Source organism: Myotis daubentonii, chromosome 1 (assembly GCF_963259705.1).
Source record: "Myotis daubentonii chromosome 1, mMyoDau2.1, whole genome shotgun sequence".
In the NCBI taxonomy this organism is placed as follows: domain Eukaryota; kingdom Metazoa; phylum Chordata; class Mammalia; order Chiroptera; family Vespertilionidae; genus Myotis; species Myotis daubentonii.
This window is the reverse complement of record NC_081840.1, coordinates 64,128,796-64,154,013: the sequence shown is the minus strand read 5'-3', so window position 1 is coordinate 64,154,013 and position 25,218 is coordinate 64,128,796. Positions and strand designations below refer to the sequence as shown.

The 25,218-nt window shown below is 47.2% G+C and overlaps 2 protein-coding genes, 1 long non-coding RNA gene and 1 pseudogene across 5 annotated transcripts; 1 reads left to right on the top strand and 3 right to left on the bottom strand.

Moving 5' to 3' along the window:
* Nucleotides 1–8,595: 8,595 nt before the first annotated feature.
* Nucleotides 8,596–10,422, bottom strand: LOC132219744 (keratin, type I cytoskeletal 18-like; annotated as a pseudogene).
* Nucleotides 10,423–16,501: 6,079 nt separating this feature from the next.
* Nucleotides 16,502–18,577, bottom strand: LOC132238211 (uncharacterized). The gene is made up of 2 exons (XR_009453751.1): nt 18,475–18,577; nt 16,502–16,871 (listed from the first exon to the last, which is right to left on the bottom strand). It is a non-coding gene; the product is annotated as an uncharacterized LOC132238211 (long non-coding RNA).
* SERF2 (small EDRK-rich factor 2) lies at nt 17,711–19,589 on the top strand. Of its 2 annotated transcripts, none has more exons than XM_059703041.1 (3): nt 17,711–17,858; nt 18,495–18,603; nt 19,242–19,589. In XM_059703041.1, the coding sequence occupies exons 1-3, from the start codon at nt 17,744–17,746 to the stop codon at nt 19,303–19,305; spliced, it is 288 nt and encodes a 95-aa protein (XP_059559024.1). In that variant the 5' UTR covers nt 17,711–17,743; the 3' UTR covers nt 19,306–19,589. The 2 variants fall into 2 exon arrangements, with proteins under 2 accessions (XP_059559024.1, XP_059559033.1); XM_059703050.1 differs by having other exon boundaries at nt 17,733–17,886.
* A 118-nt stretch (nt 19,590–19,707) lies between these two features.
* SERINC4 (serine incorporator 4) lies at nt 19,708–25,211 on the bottom strand. 2 transcript variants are annotated; one of them, XM_059703065.1, is made up of 12 exons: nt 24,899–25,211; nt 24,295–24,471; nt 23,994–24,172; nt 23,345–23,424; nt 23,133–23,226; nt 22,660–22,871; nt 22,380–22,475; nt 22,150–22,276; nt 21,692–21,764; nt 21,200–21,248; nt 20,908–21,058; nt 19,708–20,726 (listed from the first exon to the last, which is right to left on the bottom strand). In XM_059703065.1, the coding sequence occupies exons 1-12, from the start codon at nt 24,998–25,000 to the stop codon at nt 20,528–20,530; spliced, it is 1,539 nt and encodes a 512-aa protein (XP_059559048.1). In that variant the 5' UTR covers nt 25,001–25,211; the 3' UTR covers nt 19,708–20,527. The 2 variants fall into 2 exon arrangements, with proteins under 2 accessions (XP_059559048.1, XP_059559056.1); XM_059703073.1 differs by lacking the exons at nt 22,660–22,871; nt 23,994–24,172; nt 24,295–24,471; nt 24,899–25,211 and having other exon boundaries at nt 23,345–23,628.
* Nucleotides 25,212–25,218: the final 7 nt, after the last annotated feature.

Here is a 25,218-nt window from a genome sequence, read left to right as displayed (position 1 = left end):
GCTTCTCTCTCTAAATATCAATAAAAACATATTTTACAATATAGATATAGTGTATGGGATGTGGAGGGAGTTTGAAGAGGGTAAAGGGGGTCAAATATATAAAATACATGGTGACGGGGTGGGAACAGACTAGAAAGTGTCAATTCGGGGGAAGGGCATATGTAATACTGTCAACTATAAAGATTTTTTAAAATATGACAAGGAGATGAGACTTTTGGGTGGTGAACACACAATGTAGTAGATAGATGATGTATTATAGAATTGTACACTTAAAACTTAATTTTACCAATGAATGTCACCCCCAATAAATTTAATTAAATAAAATAGGGCATGTTAAAAGGTGATAAGTTGCCCTAGCTGGTTTGGCACAGTGGCTAGCGTCAGCCTGAGGACTGAAGGAAGGGTCCTGGGTTTGATTCCAGTCAAGGTCACATGCCTGGGTTGCAGGCTCCATCCCCAGTGTGAGGCGTGCAGGAGGCAGCCGATCAATGATTCTCTCTTATCATTGCTGTTTCTCTCTCTCCCTCTCCCTTCCTCTCTGAAATCAATAAGTGCTATAGAACAAAAGAAAAAATAGAGCAAGGTAAGGGGGTTTGGAAATAGAGGAGGGTTGGGAGGGTTGACCATATATTAAGTAAGGTGATCAGAGAAGGCCTTCTGGAGAAGATGAAATTTGAGCAATGCCCAAAAGGAGGTGAGGGAATTGGCTAAGCTGTACAGTTGGAGGACATGCTCTTTAGAAGAGCGACTAGCCACTGCAAACTCTGTAAGTCACAAGTGTGCTTGAAGGGTTTGAGGAAAAGTCGAGGCCAGTGTCACTGGAACAAAATGAGTGAGGGGAAGAGTAGTAAGAGATAAAGTCAAGAAGATAAGGAGCAGAGGGAATTAGTCACGAAGGGCCTTGTGGGCTATTGTGTAAACTTTGGCTTTTACTTTGAAGGAAATGGGGAGTCATTGCAGGATTTTGAACAGAGGAGTAACGTGAAGTCACTTCTATTTTAAAAGGATCACTGTGGCTGCTGTGTTAAGAATAGACTAGGGCTGTGGTTGGCAAACTGCAGCTCGCGAGCCACATGCGGCTCTTTGGCCCCTTGAGTGTGGCTCTTCCTAAGCCTTAGGAGTACCCTAATTAAGTTAATAACAATGTACCTACCTATATAGTTTAAGTTTAAAAAATTTGGCTCTCAAAAGAAATTTCAAACGTTGTACTTGTTGATATTTGGCTCGGTTGACTAATGAGTTTGCCGACCACTGGACTAGGGGAACAAGGATAAAAGCAGTATGACCTGTTAGGTGGCTATAGCAGTAATCCAGGCTAGAGATGGTAGCAGCTTGTACCAGTGGATAACAAAGCACATGGGAGAAGGGAGAGGATTCTGGATATGTTGAGGGTAGAGAATTTCCTGGTGGGTTGAATGTGGTATGTGAGAGACAAATGTGATTAAGGATAACAAGGAATGCCCTGGCTGGTTTGACTCAGTGGATAGCGCATCAGCTTCCGGTCAAGGGCACATGCCCAGATTGCGGACTCGATCCCCAGTGAGGGGTATGCAGGGGGCGGCCTACACATGATTCTCTCTCATCATGGATGTTTTTCTCTCTCTACCTTCCTCCCTGAAATTTAAAAAAAAAAAAAAAGGATAACAAGGATTTGGGGCCAGAACACCAGAAAGATGAAATTGTCATTGACTGAGGAAGGGAAGACCGCATGTGGAATGCTGAGTTGTCCTAGAATCCACATGGGCAGGCATTTATATAAACAATTTGGGAGCAGGTGCAAGATGTCTTGGGCTAGAGGTGCAAACTTGGTAATACACAACATATGTGTGCGTTATGTGCCATTGAGTCAGCTCCAACTCCCGGCAACCCTGTGAATGAGAGACAGCCACAGTGTCCTGTCCTCAAAGCCCTACTCGGCTCCTGTAGCATCATGCTACAGGCTTCTTTTATGGCGTCAGTTCCTCTCATATGTGATCTTCCTCTTTTCTTGTTGCCTTCAGTTTTTCCAAGCTTTATTATCTTTTCCAGAGAACCCTGACTTCTAATTTTGTGCCTGAAATAGGACAGCTTCAGTTTTTTCATTTTTGCGTCCAGAAACTTTTCAGGATTGACTTGCTCTACTACCTGCTTGTTCATCTTTCTGTTGGTCTAGGCCCGAGTACCCATAGAACTCTCTCCAACACCAACTTTCAAATGAACCATTTTTTCCCCCATCAGCCTTCTTCACTGTCCAACTTTCACATCCATATACAGTAATTCGAAATGCGAGGGTGTGGATGATTTTAGCCTTGGTCTCTAATGACACATTTGCTACTAAACATATAGGTGGTATTTAAAGCCAGGAGGCTGGATGAGATCACCCAGGAAGATAGAGGAGAGCCCTGGGCACTCCAATCTCTAGAAAGAGGTCAGGGTGAAGAAAAGCCAAGCCAATTGAAAGGAAATGGCCAGTGAGGAAGGAGAAGCACCAAGAACACCAAGAGAGTGTGATGTCCTGAAAGTGAAAACAATGTTTAGAGGGGAAGGGATTGATCAAGTGTGTCAAATGCTGTGGATAGGCCAAGTAAATTGAAGATTTAAAATTGGCCATTGTAATAAAAGTTTTCTAAAATTGACAGTGCTGATGGTTGCACATATCTGTGATTATACTAAAAGCCATTAAATTGTGCACTACACTTCAAATGGGTGAATTCTATAGCATTTGAATTCTGTCTCTTTTTTTAATCTTCACCTGAGGATATTTTTTCCCATTGATTTCTAGAGGGAGTAGAAGGGATGGAAGAGGGGGGAGAGGAGAGAAAGAGAAACATTGACGGGAGAGAGACACATCGATTGGTTGCCTCCTGTACACGCCCCTACCAGGGCTGGTGAACCTGCAACTGAGGTAATTGCCCTTGACTGGAAATGGAACCAGTGGCCCTTCGGTCCACAGGCCAGCACTCAAACCACTGAACCACACCAGCCAGGGCCATCTTCATCATTTTTAAGTGTAAATTCAGTATTGTTAAGTACATTCACATTGTTGTGCAGCCAATCTCCAGAACTCCTTTCTTCGTGCAAAACTGAAACTCGATACCCATTAAACAAGTTCCCCCCCATTTCATATTCCTCCCAGCCTCTGGTAACCATCCTTCTTCTTTCTGTTTCCATGAATTTGACTACTCTAGATACCTCATGGTGGCATCATAAAGTATTTTTCTTTTTGTGACGGGCTTATTTCACTTAGCATAATGTCCTCAAGATGCATCCATGTGTCAGAATTTCCTTCCTTTTTAAGGCTGAATAAGATTCCATTGTATATAATATCCTATCTAATAAAGAGGTAATATGCAAATTGACCATCACTCCAACATACAATATGGCTGCCACAAGATGGCCAGCAGGGGAGGGCAGTTGGGGGTGACCAGGCCTGCAGGGGAGGGCAGTTGCGGGGGGGACCAGACCAGCAGAGGAGGGCAGTTGGGAGGGACAAGGCATACAGGGGAGGGCAGTTGGGGGTGACCAGGCTTGCAGGGGAGGGCAGTTGGGGATGACCGGCCTGCAGGGGAGGGCCGTTAGGGGCAATCGGGCCAGCAGGAGAAGGTAGTTAGGGATGACCAGGCTGTCAAGGGAGGGAAGTTAAAGGTGATTGGGCCAGCAGGAAGGGCCATTGGGGGCAACCAGGCATGCAGGGGAGGACAGTTAGGGGTGACCATGCCAGCAGGGGAGGGCATTTAGGGGCAATCGGACCAGCAGGGGAGTAGTTAGGCATCGATCAGGCTGGCAGGGGAGTGATTAGGAGGTGATCAGGCTGGCAGGCAGAAGCAGTTAGGGGCAATCAGGCAGGCGAGCGGTTGGGAACCAATAGTCCTGGATTGTGAGAGGGATGTCCGACTGCCCGTTTAGGCCTGATCCCACTGGGGTCCTAGATTGGAGAGGGTGCAGGCTGGGCTGAGGGACACCCCTCCCTCCCCCTGCATGAATTTTGTGCACTGGGCCTCTAGTAATTATATATTTTGTTTGTTTGTCCCTTTATCTGTCAATGGACACTTGAATTGCTTCCATCTTTGGCTATTATGAATAATGCTTTAATGAACATGGGTGTACAAATACCATATTATTATTTTATTTATTTTTTAAATGTTTTTATTGATTTTAGAGAGAGGAAAGGAGAGAGAAAAAGAGAGAGAGAGGAAAACATCGATTAGTTGCCTCCTGCATGCACCCCGACTGGTGACAGAATCAGTGGCCTCTTGGTGCACAACAAGATGATGTTCAACCAACTGAGCTTCACCGGCCAGGGAAAAATACCATTTAAAAAAAAAAGTATTTTAAAACATTACTCTGAGAAGGGTGCATGACACAAAAGAATTCCAGTAAGTGGTCTGGCTAGGATTTGAACTCAGGCCACCTGGTTCTGGAGCCTATGGTTGCCCTCCACACTTATGAGATCATGCCACATCAGCAGCCTATACACTTTTACATCAGGACAGGTTCTGCATCCATATATGGAAGAAAAGGAAACAGACATTTTCCATGTATGCATGTGACCCTATTTCTATAGAGTTATTAATTTGGGTCTTCTTGTTCCCTTTCCCCTCATGCTCCTCATCACCACATGCTTTGGACCTAGAGATTCTGTCCTTTGAACATGGGAATGTTTCTCTCCTTCTTATCAGAACCTGCTAGGCCTGCAACCCTGTGGCTCTGAGGTGTCACTCAGCACTGAGAGTGTCCACTTGCCTGGGAGCCACATGTCCTCTCACAGTCCCAATGCTGCTGCATTGAGGGTCCACTTTGACATATAGCCCCAGCATAAGAACTTGAAACCCTGTCGAATTTAGCAAGAGTAGGGCTATACATATTTTCCAACAGAGTAGCCCAGACTCTGCTATGTATTATTAGCTCTTTGCCTCTGAACTTCTGTCCAAAGGGTGAGGGAGAACTAGAAAAGAAACTCTTGATGGGAACAGATAAATAGCTGGAGTTTAGTAAGCAGGGAGTGAGAAGCAGAGAAGAGAATTGGAAGTGGGAAGGGTTGGAAACTTGCATTATCCCCTGGTGTCTCTCAAAGGAGAGAAGGAGGGGGGATAGAATGGATGAATGCCTGCATAATACAAATGCAGTTCAGCTGAGCCAAGGGAGAAGCAGAGGTATGTGGGAGGAGGTGCTGCTCTGAGACCTCAGCTTTGCTCATGATTTGTTCACAAAGGCAGGTAAGATGGGGAGGAGGTGCTTGGTGGAGGCAAGGAGCTATGCAGGAGCGCCAGTGGTCAGGGGTGAGATGTCATCACCCAGGCCCGAAGAAGCCCAAGGTACAGTGCCTTAGCCCCCCCCCCCTCAGGCAGTTCCTGATCCATATTCAGCAGCTCTTCAAGAATGGACACCTCCGTCAGCCCTGAGCCTTCCAGGACTTAGAATCTGCTCCCAATGCAAAGCCACCTTTTCTGTGGGGATAACTCTAGCCCACACGCTTTCTGCATTCTTCTCCTATCCTAGGTATCTTTGTCTCTGGATCTGTTTCTTTCTATCAACACTTTCTTCTCTCAATCCAGACTTATGGTTTGCTGGGGAGAGGAACGGGGGTTTGGTAGGGGGAGCAGCGGGAGGTGAGGATGATGGTAAATGAAGAGTTCCTAAAAGATCAGTACCAAGACCTCTTATTCTGCTCTCTCCTCCTAGGCTATTTCATTCCTTACCATGGTTGTTTTTGTTTTTAATATGTTTTTTATTGATTTCAGAGAGATATAGAGGGGGAGAGAGAGAGAGAGCTAGAAACATGTCCCCTACTGGGGATCAAGCCCACAACCCAGGCATGTGCACTGACCAGGAATCAAACCACGATCTCCTGGTTCATGGGTCGATGCTCAATCACTTAGCCACATGGGTTGGGCCATGATTGGGTTTTAAATTAAATATTTATTTGTTTTTATGAAAGTTACACATGTACATACATGTTCTCTATTATATGTTTTTTATTACTTACAATGGGGGGATGGGTGTGGGGTGGAAGGGACCAATGGGGAAAAAGGGGGGACATCTGGAATACTTTCAACAATAAAGATAAATTTTTTAAAAATCCTAAAACAACAAACAACAACAACAACAACAAAAAATCCTTATCCCACTCTGCTTCCCAATGCGTAAAGGAGATTACAACTCTTAGCTGATTCTTCTGCCTTTTATTTCTTTTTCTAAATATCACACCATTTCTTGTTTTTTAAGTTTCAGATTTAAAAAGATGTATTTTTATTTATTTCAGAGAGGAGGGGAGAAGAGAAGAGAGATAGAAACATCAATGATGAGAGAGAATCACTGATTGGCTGCTTCCTATATGCCCCACTCTGGGTTTCAAGCCTGCAAGCCCGCAAGCCCGGCATGAGCCCTAACCAGGAATCGAACTGTGACCTCCCAGTTCATAGTTCGATGCTCAACTTCTGAGCCATGCCAGCTGGGTAAGTTTCAAATATACACTGACTTCTATTTTTAATATGAGAACTTCATGCTCTCATCCTCCACATGAATATGCTTGTACTTTCTCTCTATTCTCCTAATATAGTAATGTTACTTTTGTTAAATCAATATTGAATGTTTACAACTTATAAGTGTGTAAATGTTATTTTCAAGCTGTGACACTTAATGTACTGTTTATATCCCCTTTCTTGTATATTTTCCCCTGAAATTAATAATTCTTTTTTAATTTATTTACTTAACTATCTATGTACTTATCAATTAATTCTCATACTCTCTTCTAGAAATCTCCTCTCAATATGTTCAGATACAATCAAAGAGTTTATCAGTTTTATCATTTTTTTTTTCCTTACACAAATATATGCCTCCAAAACATTTCACCTTCCTGCTCCAATCTGAGATGGTTGTTCTCTAAGCCTACTGCAAAGCTATTGGTCTTGGATCCTTCACCAGCAACCAGCATATATCCTTCACTTATCGCCTACGTTGGATACCCTTTTTCCTGGTTTCTATGACTTTTGTTTATTTGTTTACTCTTATTTTGGTGGAGTACATCTCCATTAGCTTCCTGAAAGGGGTGCTTGGTAGATAATTTCTTTGAGACTACAAATTCTCATAATTAGCTTAGCCAATGTGGCTCAGTGGTTGAGCACTGGCCCATGAAGCAGGAGGTGATGGTTTAATTCCTGGTCAGGGCATGTGCTCAGGTTGCAGGTTTGATCCCCAGTAGCGGGTATGCAGGAGGAAGCTGATGGGATCAATATTTCTATCACTCTATCCCTCTCCCTTCCTCTCTCTAAAATCAATAAAAATATATTTTAATTTTTTTTCTCATAATTAACTGATAGCTTGGCTGGGTGAAAAATTCTAGGTTGTTAGTTATTTTTCTTCAGATATTTGATGACATTGCTCCATTGTCTTTTGGCTACCAGTGTTGCTGCTGACAAGTCTGAAGTCATTGTGAATACCCATACTTGGTGACCTGTTTATGTCTCAGAAGCCTTTAGGGTGCTCGCTTTGACTCCAGTGTTCTGATATGTGGTAGATCTTTTCTCATTCCATGTGCTGAGCACTCAATAGATCCCCTCAATTTTTGTTTTACTTCCCTCTCATCCTGAAATTCATATAAATCGATGCTGGAGATTCCTGAGTTGACTCTATAGTTTTCCTTTTCCTCCTCTCCTATTATCTATCACTTTTTTTGTCCGGTTTTCTAGAATATTTTTTCTTGTTTTTTATTATTGATAGATTTGAGAGAGGTAAATTTTTTGTTGTTCCACTTATTTAGTTGATTCTTGTATGTTCCCTGACTGGGGATCGAACACACAATCTTGAGGTATCAGGATGCTGCTCTAACTAACTGAGCTACCCGGTCAGGGCCTGGAATATTTATTCAACTTATATTTTCCAACCCTTCTATTGATATTTTCTCTCAGCTATCATATTTTTAATTTCCAGTAACTTTTTAAAAATATATTGTATTGATATTTTTACTGAAAGGAAGGGAGAGGGGTAGAGAGTTAGAAACATCGATCAGCTGCCTCTTGCACACCCCCTACTGGGGATGTGCCCGCAACCAAGGTACATGCCCTTGGCTGGAATCGAACCTGGGTCCCTTCAGTCTGCAGGCCGATGCTCTATCCACTAAGCCAAACTGGTCAGGGCTCCAGTAACTTTTTATTATTCTCTGGATGTTTGTTTTTATAGCTCTCCTGTTCAATATTCTATTCATCTCTAAGGATACTAATTATAGTCCCCCCTCCCATTTCTTTTGTTCCTGGAATTGTTTCTATATTCTCTGAGAATTTATTTTCTGTTTCTGTTTTGTTTTGACTTGTTTTCATGTTAACAGTTTTTTTCTCCAGTGCTATTGGCTAGTCATTTCTACAAACAAGGCACTGGGTCATTTCAGTATGTGGTCATTCAAATTAATCTAATTATCCAAATTTGTTCTCCACTCAGGGCCTTGGAATATGCTGTTCCTATTGTCTGTGTATTGATTAAACTGCACTGCTGGAACCCTTGTCTACTTTTCCTAAAACTGGCTTCAGGCCTCAGTTTAAATGTCACTGCAGAAATGGGTTTCCCATTACTCTTTTTTTTTTTTATCTCTGAACTTTTTATTGGCCTCTTACCCCTCCCCAAGAGGCGCCACACTTCTGTTGCCTTTAACACCTTAGAACTTTGGTGTCGTTGACCTCAGACACTATTTTGCCATCCACAGTCCTGCGAGTGGTGGTCTTCTGAATGGATTGCATGGACTGGCTGCTGTCCAGGGCATCACTAAGATGGAAGTCCTCCCCTTCTTCCAGCAGGCGGCGGTAGGTGGCGACCTCGAACTCCAGCTTGTCCTTGATGTTCAATAGGGTCTTGTACTCGGGTCTGGCGCTGCCCCTCAGCCTGGGCCTGGGCCAGCTCTGACTCTAGGTGCAGCAGGATCCTGTTGAGCTGCTCCATTTGCACGGCATAGCGCATCTCCACCTCCCGTAGGATGGTCTCCAAGCCAGCCTTCAGACTTCTTATCGAGTCCAGGTCAATCTCCAAGGACTGTGATTGTCCTCTCAGCAGCTCCTATCTCAGCGGTCTGCAAGTGACCACTGCGGTGCTCTCCTCGATCTGTTGGGACCAGTACTTGTCTAGCTCCTCTTGTTTCTTCCGAGTCAGCTCATCATACTGGGCTGGGATGTCTGCCAGGATCTTGCTGAGGTCCTGAGATTTGGGGGCAGCCAACTCCACAGTGAACCTAATCTAGTTTTGTAAACCATTTACTTCCTCCTCATGGTTCTTCTTCATGAAGATCAGCTCCTCCTTGAGAGCCTCGATCTCTGTCTCCAGCTGCAGTCGAGTGATATTGGTGTCATCAAGGACCTTTCGCAGCCCATTGATGTCACTCTCCACAGACTGAAGCACGGCTAACGCTGTCTCATACTTGACTCTGAAGTCATCAGCAGCAGGACAGGCACTGTCAGGCTGTAGAACAATGCAGGCATTGCCCACAGACCCTGCAAAGATCTGAGCCCTCAATGGTTTTGAAATAATGCCTCCAGTCTCTGACCTTCTTCTCCAGGTGTTCCCGGATTTTGATCTCCAGACTCCGATTATCAGCCTCCAGGCTTCTCACCCTCTCCAGGTAGGAGGCCAGGCAGTCGTTCAGGCATTGCATAGTCTCCTTCTCGCTCTGGATGCCCCCTGTGCCTGCTATACCCACGGCCATCCCCGCAGCGAGGCCCCCAGACCCCCAGCCACTCTGCACACTGGTGGAGTGGGACATGGAGAGTTGGGAGCCCGAGCCCCGCACCTGCATAGATGCTGGCCATGCTGCTGGTTGGCTGGACCCAGTAGCTGAGCGGCTGCAGGGAGTCTGGTAGTTTGAGGAGAAGCTGAAGCTCACGTTGTCCAGGGAGGAACGGGAGAAGCCGAGACTCACCTTCAGGCAGCAGTTCCCCTATTACTCTTCATCCTCACACCTTTGTTTCTCTTTTAACACTTAACACAAGTTGTCATTCTATACTGTTTGGTTTGTTTACTTGAGAATTGTCACTCTCCTCCAATAAGTGTCAACTTCGTGAATTCAGAGACCTGAATTACAGCCAGTGTCTAAAAGTGTCTGTCACATAATAAGTGTACAGCTAATATTTCATAAAGAAATGAATGAACTCAGGAAACAATAGTATCTTCCTCCATCATTGAATCTCCAAAATATATTTTGAAACTGCACACTTTTGCCATTTCTGCTGCCACCATTTTAGTCCAAGTGGCTATCTTTTCCTCCCTGATGTAGTGGGTATCTTTTATTTGTCTAGTATCCTGTGTTTGTTTGTTTTTTTTTTGGGGGGGGGGTAGGAACAAACTCCCTTTCTCTGATAACTCTGTTCCTTCCCATATTAATCATGTGATTTTGCTGGGAGGTGGCTCTCATTATATCCTGCTGCACACCCACCTTCCCACCGCGAGAATAGGCACCTGATCCATCAGAGCCCTGGGATTTTAAACACAGAAACTAAAGGAAGAGACTCAGACCCTCTCTCTTGGACAATCTGTGAGATGTGAAGGCAGGTACCACTGATGGCCATTTCCTATCATGTCAAGAAATCTGGGTCTGAGAAAATAAAGCAAGATAGGAGACATGGAGGCATCTCCTTTTCACTGGTTTTAATTTTCCCTAGTGTCAGCCACAGCCCAGCCCAGCCCAGCCCACAATTTGGTTCTATAAACCAACAAATTCTCCCGTTTGCCCAAACTGGTCTGAATTACATTTCAGTTATCTGTTACAAAATGAGGCCTAGCGTCCTGGATGTCTGTGACAGCCTCCTGACTGCTCTCCCCATTTCCGATTATCTGTTGTATTTCATTTTCCTCCCACCGAGTGGTCTCTTCCGAATTTACATCCTGCTGATGAAGAGCACAGACTGGGTTATGCTCTCGGCCTTTATTGTCTGAGTTTCCTTGGGTAAGTTATCTACTAGTAACCTGCCTGTTCCAAGGTTTATAAACTGGTAGAGAGGGGATAATGACATCTCAAAAAGTCATTGTGAGGCTCAAATAAGAAAAGTACACTTAATAAGCACTCACTTAATGTTAGCTAGTCATCCGAGCCAGGTAGCTCAGTTGGTTAGAGGGTTGTCCTAATACGCCAAGGTTGTAGGTTTGATCCCTGTTCAGGGCACTTACAAGAATCAACCATGAGTGCATAAATAAGTAGAACAACAAATCAATATTTTTTTTCTTTTTAAATATATTTTATTGATTTTTTTGCAGAGAGGAAGGGAGAGGGATAGAGAGTTAGAAACATCAGTGAGAGAGAAACATCGATCAGCTGCCTCCTGCACACCTCCCACTGGCATGTGCCCACAACCAAGATACATGCCCTTGACCGGAATCAAACCTGGGACCTTTCAGTCCACAGGCTGACGCTCTATCCTCTGAGCCAAACCAGCTAGGGCAACAAATCAATATTTCTATCTCTCTCCATTTCTTTTCTAATATCAAACAATCAATAAATGCCCTGGCCAGGTAGCTCAGTTGGTTAGAGCATTGTCCTCATTTACTAAGGTTGCTAAAGTTGCTAAGGTTGTGGGTTCAACCTTCAGTCAGGTCACACACACAAAGCAACCAATGAATACATAAATAAGTGAAACAATGTTTCGCTCTCTTTCTCTTCCCTTTTTCTAAAAATCAATCAATAAAAATTTAAAAAATGTTCGCTAGTGGTGGTGTTAGCAGTAGTAACTCAGATCATGTCACTGCCATACCTACTTCCTGACCTAGTTTAACTCCACCCTGCTCACTCGGCATCAGTGACTTGCCTATTACCTATCCAGTAGGGAGGCTCTTGATAAAATGGATTGAGGAAGCAGGGCTTTAGGTCCTTCCTTCTCCTGAAATGTTCTCCCAGCCCCTTTTCCCTTGCCCCAGCTAACTCCTCATCCTTTTGCTTCAGCTCAAATATCACTATTTCACCTCCCTAATCAAAGTTATAATCTACAGCAGGGGTCCTCAAACTACGGCCCGCGGGCCACATGCAAATACAAATATTGTACTTGTTCCCGTTTTGTTTTTTTACTTCAAAATAAGATATGTGCAGTGTGCACAGGAATTTGTTCATAGTTTTTTTTTAAACTATAGTCCGGCCCTCCAACGGTCTGAGGGACAGTGAGCTGGCCCCCTGTTTAAAAAGTTTGAGGACCCCTGATCTACAGGGTCTACAGGTATACTCCCTTCATAAAACCAGCAGTACTATAATTTCTTACCAGGACAGGTAGAAGAATTGTTCACAGATAATCTTTTTTTAAAATATATTTTTTGTTGATTTCAAAGAGGAAGGAAGAGGGGGAGAGAGATAGAAACATCAATGATGAGAGAAAATCATTGATAGGCTGCCTCCTACATGCCCCACACTGGAAATCGAGTCCGCAACCTGGGCATATGCCCTGACCTGGAATTGAACCGTCACCTCCTGGTTCGTAGGTCGATGTTCAACCACTAAGCCATGCCGGCTGGGTGACACGGTTAGTCTTAATTCAGATTATACTGAAATCTGTTTTGATTGGTAGGTGCTTATGCTGTGTGCACCCAGTTAAATATTTTGAATATCATCCTTACATAGAATCCTTTTCCTTCAAAGCAGTTATTATAATATCTGTGTATATATATATATATATATATATATATATATATATATCATATACATATATATACAGAAATACATATGTATGTATATATGTGTGTGTATACATATATATATATATATGTATATATGAGAGCTATTTCCTCTCAATACAATGTTCCATGAATATAGAGATATATGTTTTGTTCATCACTATATGCCTAATCTTATATAATAAAAAGCTAATATGCAAATTGTCCCCTTGACTGGGAGTCCAACCCAGAGTTCAACTGGGAGTTTGACAAGGGGGCGGGGCTGACCAGCCAACCGCCTGTGGCCTCTCCTCCCAGCTGTGCACGAATTTGTGCACCAGGCCTCTAGTCTATATAATAAAAGCCTAAGCGACTGTTACAGTGGAACGACCAGAATGACGGGTCGCTCTGATGCGCACTGACCACCAGGGAGCAGACACTCAACCAGGAGCTACCCCCTGCTGGTCAGTGCACTCCCACAGGGGAAGTGCCGCTCAGCCAGAAGCTGGACTCACACTGGCAAGCGCAGTGGCGGCGGTGGGAGCCTCTCCTACCTCCATGGCAGCACTAAGGAGCAGCAAGCCAAGCGGTAGGGAGCAGCGAGAAGGCAGGTGATAAGGATTGAGGGGTCCTGGACTGTGAGAGGGATGTCCAATTCCTGGCTTAGGCCCAATCTCTGGGGAATCGGGCCTACGCCGGCAGGCAAACATCCCTCAAGGGGTTCTGGACTGAGAGAGGCACAGCCTGAGCTGAGCGACACTCCCCCTCCCCCAGTGCATAATTTCATGTACCAGGCCTCTAGTACCTAATATAATAGTAGACACATAATTGGTGTACAACACAAAGAATATTTATGAAAGAATGAGTGCATTTTTGGAGCAACTCCTCGAAAATTTAGATTGGAGTTCTAGGTTCCAATAAGATGGGAATTAGACTCTTGGACATGGGGTAGGGTGAAGTCAATTGATAAGAGGAGACTGGTTACACTCCTCACCCACTCTCTCACCCACCTGAGCTACTAAAGTTGATAAGGAAGTAACAGGTGCCAAAGAAAACTTTCTTCCTCATCCTACATTACTTCACTCATTTCTGGCTGGCTCAGTTTTCCCCATGGGGCTTGTTCTGTGGCTTCTCTGCATATAAGGGGACACATGTAGCTTGGATCCTTTGGGAGCCTGGGGCTGGGAAGCCAAATAGCCCAGATTCTTATGAATCATGGTCAGATTGTTGTTGTGGGTCTGCAGGTGACGTCTCCACCCTATAAGTCCGGTTTCCTCATCTTCTCACTTTATATCTGGGGTTCCTAAATCCTGACCCTCTTCCTTCTCTGCTTCAGAGACTTGGGTCTTCATTCTCTCTGTTCCCTAATTCTCAACTCTGTGCTGAGTTTAAATGGAGGTACTTTCTTTCCCCACTAGCTGTTGACCCACGGCCTTGGTTCTTAACTATGTGGGCCCCTCCTCAAGACATGGCAGCTGGCTCCTCTCACAGCCAATGATCTAAGAGAGAGATGAACACATAAGTCACAATGTCTCTTATAATTTAGCATCAGAAATGACATAGCCATAATCTATTAGTCACAGACCAACCTTGATTCAGTGTGGTAGAGGTGGAATACCAGGAGGGTGGGATCATTAGGGGCCGACTCAAAGACTAGCTACCACAGATGGGTTAGAGAAATTTGGAGAAGGAAGAATTTTTAGGACTTGAAGAAGGAAAATGGAGGACACATTAACCAAATGCCTATTATGGGCCAGGCCCTTTATATCAAGTTATTAACCTTTTACACAACAATATTATTTCTATTTTTCATATAAAGGAATTCAAATATGGAGAAAATAGGTGTCTAAAATTAAATCCAGTAAGTAGCAGAGTCAGGATTTGTTACATTATTATGTGGGCCACTTTGGTTACATTTAGCATATACCAAAGGGTGGAATATGTGCTACTGAAGGTATGAGAAGTAATTTTAGTTAGTATAGAGCAGCGATTTTCAACCAGTGTGTGCAAGAATTTTAAAAACATGCAATCAATCCCTGAGTATTTAGTCAAGGGCACTGACCTCTTTTCCCTTAGATTGTCAAATAAAAATATGACAACAGCCAACACAACAATAGCTATCCAGTGTGAATAAATCAGAATTACTTGATTTTTTTTGTCAGATAGGCAAAATATATATATTTTTTGGTGTGCTGCAGAATTTTAGTAATTAGTTTATGTATGCCATGAGATAAAAAAGGTTGAAAATTGAAAGAGATAGAAAGAGACATACTGCCCGGCCAGCATGGCTCAGTGGTTGAAGGTTGACCTATGAACCAGGAGGTCATGGTTCCATTCCAGGTCAGGGCTCATGCCCAGGTTTCAGGCTCAATCCCCAGTGTGGAGTGTGCAGGAGGCAGCCAATCAATGATTCTCTCTTATCATTGATGTTTCTGTCTGTCTCTCTCTTCCTCTCCCTTCCTTCCTAAAATTAACAAAAATTGCCCTAACCAGTTTGGCTCAGTGAATAGAGTGTGGGCCTGCAGACTGAAGGGTCCAGGTTTTGATTCCAGTCAAGGGCATGTACCTTGGTTGCAGGCTCCTCCCAGGCCCCGGCTCTGGTCAGGGCGAATATAGGAGGCAACCAATCGATGTGTTTCTCTCACATCAATATTTCTCTCTGTCTTTCCCTCTCTATTCTACTTTCTTTAAAAATCAATCGGGTGAAGATTAAAAAGCCTATATAATAAAAGCATAATATGCAAATTAACTGAACAGCAGAACGACCTGTCGCTATGACACACACTGACCACCAGGGTGCAGCCGCTCAACCAGGAGCTGCCCCCTGGTGGTCAGTGCACTCCCACAGGGGGAGCGCCACTCAGCCAGAAGCCAGGCACACAGCTGGCGAGTGCAGTGGCAGTGGTGGGAGCCTCTCCCACTTCCGCTGCAGGAGGGCAGTAAGGACCGAGGAGTCCCGGACTGCAAGAGCCCTGGACTGTGAGAGGGTGCAGGCAGGGCTGAGGGACCCCCCCCCTGCCCCCAGTGCACGAATCTCATGCACCGGCCTCTAGTAAATTAATAAAATCAATAAAAAATATTTTTGAAAAAGACATAGCACACAGAATAACATTGAAAGTATAAAAAGTAAATGCTTTTCAATCTTCTGATTATGTCAAGAGAAAGCTTCAGCCGAAACCGGTTTGGCTCAGTGGATAGAGCGTCGGCCTGCAGACTGAAGGGTCCCGGGTTCGATTCCGGTCAAGGGCATGTACCTGGGTTGCGGGCACATTCCCAGTAGGAGATGTGCAGGAGGCAGCTGATCAATGTTTCTCTCTCATCGATGTTTTTAACTCTCCATCTCTCTCCCTTTCTCTCTGTAAAAAATCAATAAAATATATATATATATATATATAAAATGAGAAAGCTTCAGTTTAGAAGACTTATGCCTAATTACTTCTCTAACATTTGTTAGTTTCGCTTTTTAAGAAAGAGAGGGCAGGCCCTGGCTGGGTTGCTCAGTGGGTTGGAGCATCCTTCCTTGCACCAAAATGTTGCAGGTTTGATTGTGAGTACAGGAAGCAACCAATCGATGTTTCTCTCACACATCGATGTTTCTCTCTCTCTCTCTCTCTCTCTCTCTCTAAAAAAAAAAAAAATTAGTAAAAACATATCTTCAGGTGAGGATAAAAAGAAAAAAAAAAGAGAGGCAACCTGGGCATGTATTCTGACCAGGAAACCAACCTGTGACCTTTCAGCGCACAAGGACGATGCTCAGCCAACCGAGCCACACCAGCCAGGGGGCCATCAGCATCTTTAACAATGATATTTTGGGGTAGAATTTAATAATATATTTCATTTTTATTGCATTTATTTTTATAGTTATTTTCTGCTTTTGGACAAGTGGTACTGATTTTAAGTTTCTAAAGGAATATGAGGTTTGACTTACATGCTTCATTTAAGACATATACAAAGAAAATTAAGTAATAGACAGTAGTTCAAGTGATACTTAGTTAGGTATGGCAAAAACTATGAGGGAGAAGCCGGTTTGAAGTTCCAGCCTCAAGCGGGTTCTGCTATGGGAGCTAGCTGGACAAAATCACAAGTTAAAATTCACATCCAGCCTGCTGGGTGTGGCTCTGCCGGAGTGTCCTCCCAGGCACTGAAAGGTCGCAGGTTGGATTCTGGGTCAGGGAACATACTCAGGTGGAGGGTTTCATCCGCAGTAGAGCAAGGGAGGTGGCTAAACGATGTTTCTCTCTCTTCTCTCTCTAAAACCAATAAAAACATATCCTCTGGTGAGCCTAAAAAAAAAAATAAAAAAATTTCACAACTAGTTCTTCCCTGTGATGTTTCCTAAGCATGTCTCCTTTTCCCAATCAATTCCTCAGGGCCGGCGGGGAGTTTTGTGGATGAATGGAGCTAGAAATGAGAGTGAGTTTCGTGGGAAACGTGAGTTTCGCGCCCTATTCAGCTGCCGGCGAAAGACCGTGTGCGGCCGGCGGAGACAGTGCAGTGAGAAACGGACATGTGTACATTGTCCAACCTTTTAGTCCTGAATCCAACTCCACAGCCCGATTTTGGGGGTCCTCCAACACTTCTAAGCCATTGCATCTTCACATTTAAAGTTCCGTGGGGAAATGGGCAAGACCAAAGTTTTAGGACACACGGGGTGTGCCGCGAATTTCTGTATTAGAGGGGTTGGGGCAGCGGGACAGTGCGGTTGCAATGGGGTCTCGGACGTTGCGCTGTACATGCTTTTACATACTCGCACGTGGACAACGCAGGGGGCTAACCGGGCCGTGGGGTATTCTAAGTAACAGCGCCAAACTCAGTCGCGGAGTTCTGACAACGGAACCGGCGGCCCATTCCGCCGCCCCGCCCGGCACCCCAACACCCGCCCCCCAGCCCCCGCTGTTCCCTCCGGGAGAGTCCGTCCGCGTCCCGGGCCGTCCCCGCATGAGGTCACCGCCACATCACGTGCCCGAGCCCGCGGAAGCGCCACATCGCCAGCCGCGCCCCTCACCCCCGCCCACGTGACCGGCCTACTTTCTCCCGCCCGCCCCGCGGCTCCGCTCGGAAGCCCCGCCCCCCGCGCGCCGGACCGGCGAAGCCCCGCCCCTCCCCGGCCCCGGCTCCAGCGTGGCCCGCGGCCCCACGTGCTTCTTCCTGCCCAATGGGAGCCGGCGCCGGGCGCGGGGAGGCGGGGAGGAGAGAACGGCTCCGTTACGCTGCGAGAAAGGGGCGGGGCCGGCAACGTCGGAGTGAACGAAGGGACGCAACGGAGGCAGGTCGGAGCCGCTGCCGTCGCCATGACCCGTGAGCGCTGCGCCCCTCTCCCCTGGCCCTTTCCCCCCCGTCCACCCCGGGCAGCGTTGCCCAGGCCCGCCGCGGGCCGCCTCCTGCCTCCCCAGCGGGGCCCTTTTCGGGGCGCGCTCTTAGCGACCCTCCCCTCGACGCCCGGAAATCGGCCCGTGCCCACCGCCACTTCTAGAGAGACGCTCGCCCCCCGCCCCCACGCCCGGGTCCGGCGGAGGGCCGCCCCGACCTTCCGCGGCGCGGGGAGACGCCTGCGTCGGGGAGAGAGGCCCAGAGCCCCCACGGCGACCCGACCCCTGCACACCCCCCATCTCCACACACCCCACCTGTCTGGGAGCCCACGCCGCCCCGAACGAACCTCGAAACACGCCTCCAGCAGGCTCCCCGGGACTGTCTTTCCTCCCCTCTTCAGTTTGCCCTGCCCCGTGGCAGGCGGGCAGGCAGCTCGGCCCCCTCTCCCCACCCCGCCCCCCACCAGCCTCAGCCCCGGAACGGGCCGGTGCCGGGACCCGGGGGTGAAGTCTGGGAGACCGCCCGGCGAGGTTGGGGGGTCGCCGGTGTGTGGCCGGGGAGGCCCCCGCGACTCACCTTTTGCCTCCTTCCTCTAGGCGGTAACCAGCGCGAGCTCGCCCGCCAGAAGAATATGAAGAAGCAGAGCGACTCGGTGAAGGGAAAGCGCCGAGATGACGGGCTTTCTGCTGCCGCCCGCAAGCAGAGGTAGCCCCTGGGAGGGGAGGACCGCAGGCGGGGTGAGACTCGGGCCGGGCCGGGCCGGGCCGGGCCGAGGGCTGGACCAGAGCGGAGCGCTGCCTCGGGGCTGACATCCGAAGGAGTCGCGAGGGGCAGGGCGCAGTGCTTCCTCTAGGGCTCTGTTTCCTCCCCGCGCTCCCATGGTTAGCTCGCTGCTTCGCAGGAAGGGACGGGACGGGGCGGGTGCCGGCCGGAGTCCGGTGGCTGAGTGCCCCTGGGCCTGACCTGAAGGGCAAGGGCAGGGAGCTTCACATTTCAGATGCTTTAGTGGCGGCGACAGCCCTGTGCTCTTGGCCCTCCTTGCTGTGCGCGTCTCCTCCCTTCTCCCCACCTTTTCACTATGTGGCTGGGTGTGGTGCTCAGCACAGAATAGCCTTGTGTGCGGCCAGACTTCTGACCCCTTGGGCAGCAGCCAGATAGAGACGGATCGCCCTTTTTTGAGCCTCAGCTCCCTTCCTTTTAGTCTCCTGTGGGAACACAGCAGCCACACGCTGAATTTTGTCCCGTCCACTTCCATCTTATCCTTTTGTGCCCTTCATCCCCCCCTGCATCTTGTCCCTTTTGCCCTCTGGTACCTCCCAGTGCCCCATCATCTCTACCCCCAGGGACTCGGAGATCATGCAGCAGAAGCAGAAAAAGGCAAACGAGAAGAAGGAGGAACCCAAGTAGCTTTGTGGCTTCGTGTCCAACCCTCTTGCCCTTCGCCTGTGTGCCTGGAGCCAGTCCCACCCCACCACGCTCGCGTTTCCTCCTGTAGTGCTCACAGGTCCCAGCACCGATGGCATTCCCCTTGCCCCGAGTCTGCAGCGGGCCCCTTTTGTGCTTCCTTCCCCTCAGGTAGCCTCTCTCCCCCTGGGCCACTCCTGGGGGTGAGAGGGTTACCACTTCCCAGTGTTTTTTTATTCCTGTGGGGCTCACCCCAAAGTATTAAAAGTAGCTTTGTAATTCCTTGAGCGACTGGTTTGACTGGGGATTTGGGTGGGGGGGATGGGGATGGAGGAATGGCTGCCCTTTCCCACAAAAAGGGGAGAGAATGTTCGACCCTAAAAGGTTGTGGATATGTAGCCTAAGTGAAACATCACAGAGAAATCCTTTATTATACTACAATAAGCAGAGAAGTACTCTGGGTATGTGGTAGAGGAATCCTCTAAGAACCGTAGGGACTTCTTTTCTGTAATTTTTGTCCCCCACCCAGACCTTGACACCATCCCAAGGATGGAGTTGAGGGCCTAAGAAGGAAGGCTCCGAGACCTAAGTTTATGCCCCTCTTCCTTATTCTTTCTCCGTTTGTTTGCTTGCTTGAAAGTTGGCCCAAAAATCCTGCTGCTCACCGCCTTCCCACAGTCAGCTGCTTTCAAGTGTTCACATTCTCTTCTTCCAGTCCTTGTGGAATGAGGGTGGTTTCTGTCTTCCCACTTCCTTTGACCTCAAGATCAGGATTAAAAGCTGGGGTAGTCTCTGTGTTCCTTTCTGTGCTCTGGGGTTCTGGGCTTCTTATATCCTGTGCCCAGGGCTGAACTGCTTATGTTTCTTTTTATCTCCAAGGGCAGAGCCAAGTATGCCTTCAGTCCCTGTTGGTCTTTCCCTGTCCCCCTCTCCACCATGAGAGTGGTTCCTGAGCTGTATGTAGACTTGGGAGTTAGCTCTTGAGTTGGGGGGTGAAGATGTAATGGTAGCTCTAGTGAGTCAGATACTTGGCCAGGGCATTAGGGTATATTTGGGCACTTTTTCCAATTCAGACATAGTATTGACTTCAACCTAAATGCGGTAACTAACTGTCCATTGTGTCCCTGAGGTGTTTGCTAGGCTTAACAGCTCTCCCGAGCCAAGACTAGGGGCACAACCTCAAGGAAACCTCAGTTGTGTTAAAAATGCCTAGAATAGATATTTGTTATCTGGCGATACTAATACGATGACATTGTTGCCTGAAGATAGGTGGAGGCTTGGGGTTCTGGGTGGGGGACCAACAGAGTGGTGCCAGTAGCAGCCATAGATAGAGGAGTACACAAGCCCAGCAAGAGGCAACCTTGACCCAGAAGGTAGCCCAGCTACCCTTGGTGAAGGTCTTTTCCAGTTCTGCTCCCTCATAGCTGTGGAACCAAAGTCTGCGGTTAGAGAATAGGAAGGGCCTTAGCGTTTGGACCTGCCCTAGCCATCAGATTATGGCAGACCCATGGGAGTCTCCTGGGAACCCTGAGGACTGGCCTTGATTTAGTCCCTACAATAGCTAGGTTTTCAGGAGAGTATCCCAGGCCTACTTCCCCATCCTACCTGAACCAGTTGGTAAGGGTAACCATGACATAGAGTGATGCAAGGAAGAAGACGAAGTGGAAGGCAGAATAGCTGTAGGAAAGATGCTGGGCTTGCACTGGAGGAGCTGGAGAGGTCTCTTGGTCACCTGGCCTGGCAGCTCCTCTTTGCCCTGAATAGAGGGAGGGCAACAGTGCTGCTGAAATACCTCTTCCACCTTCCTCCTCCCCCAGCTTCCTTTGTGAAAGCACTTAAGGGCTCTTTGGCACTGCAGAAATCTACACTTTCTTATGGATCCTCACTTGACACTCACCTTCCTCTGGCTCCACTGTTTCAGGGCAACAGAAACAGAGTGAGGGCTTCTGTAAAACAAAAGGCAGCATGTTTCGGAATGACTTTGAAAAAAATGTGAAGGTATTAACATAGGAAACTCCCTTTCTTTGAAAATATCTGGAGTAAGAAGTAGCGGCACACCTGGGTTCAAATGCTAGCTCCCGCATATAACTGGCTGTGGGAATTTTGGTAAGATGTTTCATCTGTGCCTCAGTTTCTCCATTTGTAAAATGGAGCAAATAACCTACCTCACAGGGTTGTTGTGAGGATTATATTAAATGAGATTATGTATGTAAAGTAGCACAGTGCCTAGCACATTGTGGGTACTCAATAAAAGGTAATAGCAGCTAGAATCTGAGCTTTCTGGGTAGAGATTGGTAGGATGTGTGTCTGTCTGTCTGTCTGTGTGTGTGGAGGGAGGGGCACCGAACTGGCGATACTGAACTGGGGATATCAAACTCTCCATTCTCACCTGGAACTCATAGTTGTAAACCTTGATGATCCACAAGGGTCCAAATACTTCAGCCAGGTAGGAAGCCTCATTGCTGAGAAAGAATACAGTTCTCAAGCAGGTTTAGTCAAATAGCAGGAGGGAATTGCCTGCTGGCACCTACTGCCAACTGGTAACTCTCAGGAGGATATTGTGTTCCTAGAACCATTTCCCCCCCCCAAAGATTTAGAAATCTTCACACGAGGGCCCTAAAATTTTTGCATGTATTTTTAATTCTCATATCATTCCCCTTGCCCCCTTTTTCTTATACAGATCATCTGACAAGTGCTATTCTTAGAAACTGTTTCTGTTCATGGAGAGCTTCCCTCTTGTCGTGTTTTAAAGTTTAAATAAACACGGTCCCAGACAATCTGACCATCCCTCCCTGTCCTGGGCATTTTTCCTTCTCTCATACCTCTACCCTTGACACTTTTACGCACCAAGCAAAAAGCACACAAGCATACATGATGCCAGCACTCAGCACTGCCAGAGAAGTGTCTGGTGTTTGGGGTTCCATTTTACTCAGGCCAGGCAGACACAGTGTGTGATTCTGTCCTTGAAGAATTACTGAGAAGGGTAGAAGAAAAGTGGTAAGAACAAAACTAAGTATTTGGCAAGAGCAAAAAAAAAAAGGGGGTTTTAGCCTGGGGAATCCAGGTCCTGTCCTTACCACTCTCTGGAGGTCGGCTGGACAGTGCAGAGAAGGTCAGGTACATGATATAACAGCTGATGATAGAGGCTTGTAGAAGGCCAGAGCGAGGTTGCTCTGGGCAGAATGGGGATCATTGCTTTAGTCTACAGGGTAGTAATTTCCTCCATTTCTACCCCCAACCCCACTTACGTTTCCCCACCCTTTGGGAGAAGCAAAGAATTGATAGATTAGGGAAACTAATGTAATTTGCTATACTCAAGTTCCCCCAAATCTGGAATGTTGCAAGGCATGTACCCACTGAGGCGGATGCAAGGAGCGATGGAGAGGACGGAGAGGAGGCCACAGAAACAAAGGTGCAGACTAAGCAGCATCTTGTTGAGCAGGCAGCCAGCTGGGTGCGTGTAGTTGTGGAACAGGAACACTGCTGCCACCCCTGCCATGCTGTAGAATACTAGGGTGGCCAGCAGCATGGCTAGGAACCAGCGACAGTCTTGGAATGCACCTGTCTGCCTAAGGGTGGAGGTGGGCAATGGCTTCGGGCTCCAACTCTTTTTTTTATTACCATTACCAACTATTCCCCTCTCCCAGAAGACTGGTGTGACTACCCATCCCAACTGGCCCACAGAGTTATCAGATTCCTGAGCTTTTTTGATAGTGTTCAGTGAGAAGTTAGGGAACATGGACCTGTCGTGTCCTTTGCCCAAGCCTGCTGGGTCTACTAATGTCAGGCAACATTCCCAGGAAGAGCCGTTAGGGTTATGTGCTCCTTACCAGTTCTTATTCCAGGAATGGGCGAAGGCTGTGATAAGCACCAACTGCAACAGGATGAATGTGAAGCCTCCACAGATGCCAATGTAATGCCAGGCTGCAAGTGGGGGACCAGTGGGAAAATGTAGCTGATCATACTACTCCTTGTCTGCCTACCCTCTCTTTTTCTTAGAAAATCTTTCAGCCTACTGATCAGGATATGAAATGGAAGGTACCTGGGAAGAGATGCTCATCAGGGATGCAGAAGGCAACAGCACAGAGACCTAGCAGGAACAGCAGCTTGAGGACCCAGAAGCTGGTTAGCAGGGAAAGAAAAACAGGTTCAGAAGAAAAGGCAAAGGAGAGTGGACAGTAGTGCCTACTGAGGAAGGCAAAGGAGAAAGCAAGACTAGGAAGAAGGAGAGAAGAGACAGCTAAGTATAGGAAAGGAGTCTTGTGTGAGAGCAGCTGGAAGCAGGCCCATTGCAGCTTATTCCAGATCCTCTCAGATACCTAAATAACATTTGGACAGCATTTTACTATTGACATAGGGCTTGCATATAATCCCACTGTCACCTCCATTTTAGAAACTGGAAGTTCAGGCCCTGGCCAGGTAGCTCAGTTGGTTAGAGCGTCATCCCAATAGGCCAAGGTTGTGGGTTCCATACCCGGTCAGGGCACATACAAGAATCAACCAGTGAATGCATAAATAAATGGAACAACAAAACAACATCCCTCCCTCCCTCTCAAGATCAATTTTTAAAAATCTTTAAAAACTAAAGAGAAACTACCTGTTTCTGTCTTTTTACAATGCTATTACTTCATCTTGGAATTTCCTTGAAGCTTATGTCTACTTCCCTCCCCACCCAAAGAGTACACACAAACCTATTATGCAGCTGTGCCCGAAGGCTGGTAGGGGAGTGCAGGTGGACCAGCAGCACAGCCTGCAGCAGGTGGAAGGTGGCAGTTCCTGCACAAACTCGGTACACAGCCCCAGAGCCACTGAGCACTGGGCAGTGAGAGTGGCCAAACAGATGGGCACAAAACCCCGAGGGCATCTGGATCTGGAAGGAGGGCAAGTCGTCATGCATAGAGAGTTACCTACTTCCCATGGGTATTATCCACTCATTTGTCTCCAGCCCCCAATCGGAATCTTGTCAGTACAACTCTATCCCCTCACACTTACGCCATTAGCCTTGCCCCAGACCCTCTCCACTACTGTTCTTGACAGCAGCAGGCAGCAGGCTGCTGAGGCACCCATATGGAGGATTATGTAGAACAGGCGGCTACAAGTGGACTCTGTGAGATGAGGCCACCTAGAATGGCAGCAGCAGGTACAGGGAACAGGCCCACAGCAGGACACCTGGGGATAGAGCAGATGCAGGGCTAGGGTTACATTAATGCATGTGGGAGTTTAAACTAAGGCTGAGTTCTAAAATTTCCCCTTTCCTTTCCTTCCAAGCTATTTGGGATTGACGTCCACTGACATCAAATAGAGCTTTCTAAGAGCTTAACTTCTGGCAGGCTTGAGCAGACCTTCCTAAAAGCCTAAGTCACACCTGGTCTGTAACCTTTCCCCAGACCTAAACATCTGATACTGGGAACCTGGGAGGAGAGGTTTAATGATCAGTAATCTTACAGGCTAAGAAGCAGAAGGGCCTCCAAGGGGGAAGGAAGGCCTTTATTGGCTCCCCTGGGCTTTCTTCCCCAGCTTTACTACTATTCCCTTCCTCTTTTCAGATAGCTCTTGTCGAGGGAGCTTTCAAGCCTCTGCCCAAGTACCTTCTCACCTGATAGAAGGGAGGATTCACTCTGACATTGCTGTCTTCACTGTGTTGCTGTGCCAGGCGGAGGGAGGTGCTGGGGCCCGCGATGGCCTTTGCACCCACCATCCTTATGCCAGATGGAAGGTAGATGAGAAAATAGCAGCTCTCTTTTGTCCTCAGCCCATTGGACTGCCACGGTGCTGCGGCTGGTCACCCAGTCTAAAACGGAATGGGCAGGAACATCAGGAAAAGAACACCGACCTCCAGGCTGTGGCAAATGCAAAGGTCCCAGTGAAACTACTTTCTTACGTGGGCCCTTAGGCCACCCTGGCTGTTCTGCCTAG

Coding starts and splice junctions, on each gene's coding strand:
- SERINC4 (XM_059703065.1), bottom strand. CDS start 25,000: ATGGTGGGTGCAAAGGCCATCGCGGGCCCCAGCACCTCCCTCCGCCTG. Junction 22,476..22,659: donor CGCTCCTTGCATCCGCCTCA/GTGGGTACATGC, acceptor CATTCTGCCCAG/AGCAACCTCGCTCTGGCCTT. Junction 21,765..22,149: donor GCTTGTGTGCTTTTTGCTTG/GTGCGTAAAAGT, acceptor ATTCTTTCTCAG/CAATGAGGCTTCCTACCTGG.
- SERF2 (XM_059703041.1), top strand. CDS start 17,744: ATGGGAGCCGGCGCCGGGCGCGGGGAGGCGGGGAGGAGAGAACGGCTC. Junction 17,859..18,494: donor AAGGGACGCAACGGAGGCAG/GTCGGAGCCGCT, acceptor TCCTTCCTCTAG/GCGGTAACCAGCGCGAGCTC. Junction 18,604..19,241: donor GCTGCCGCCCGCAAGCAGAG/GTAGCCCCTGGG, acceptor CTCTACCCCCAG/GGACTCGGAGATCATGCAGC.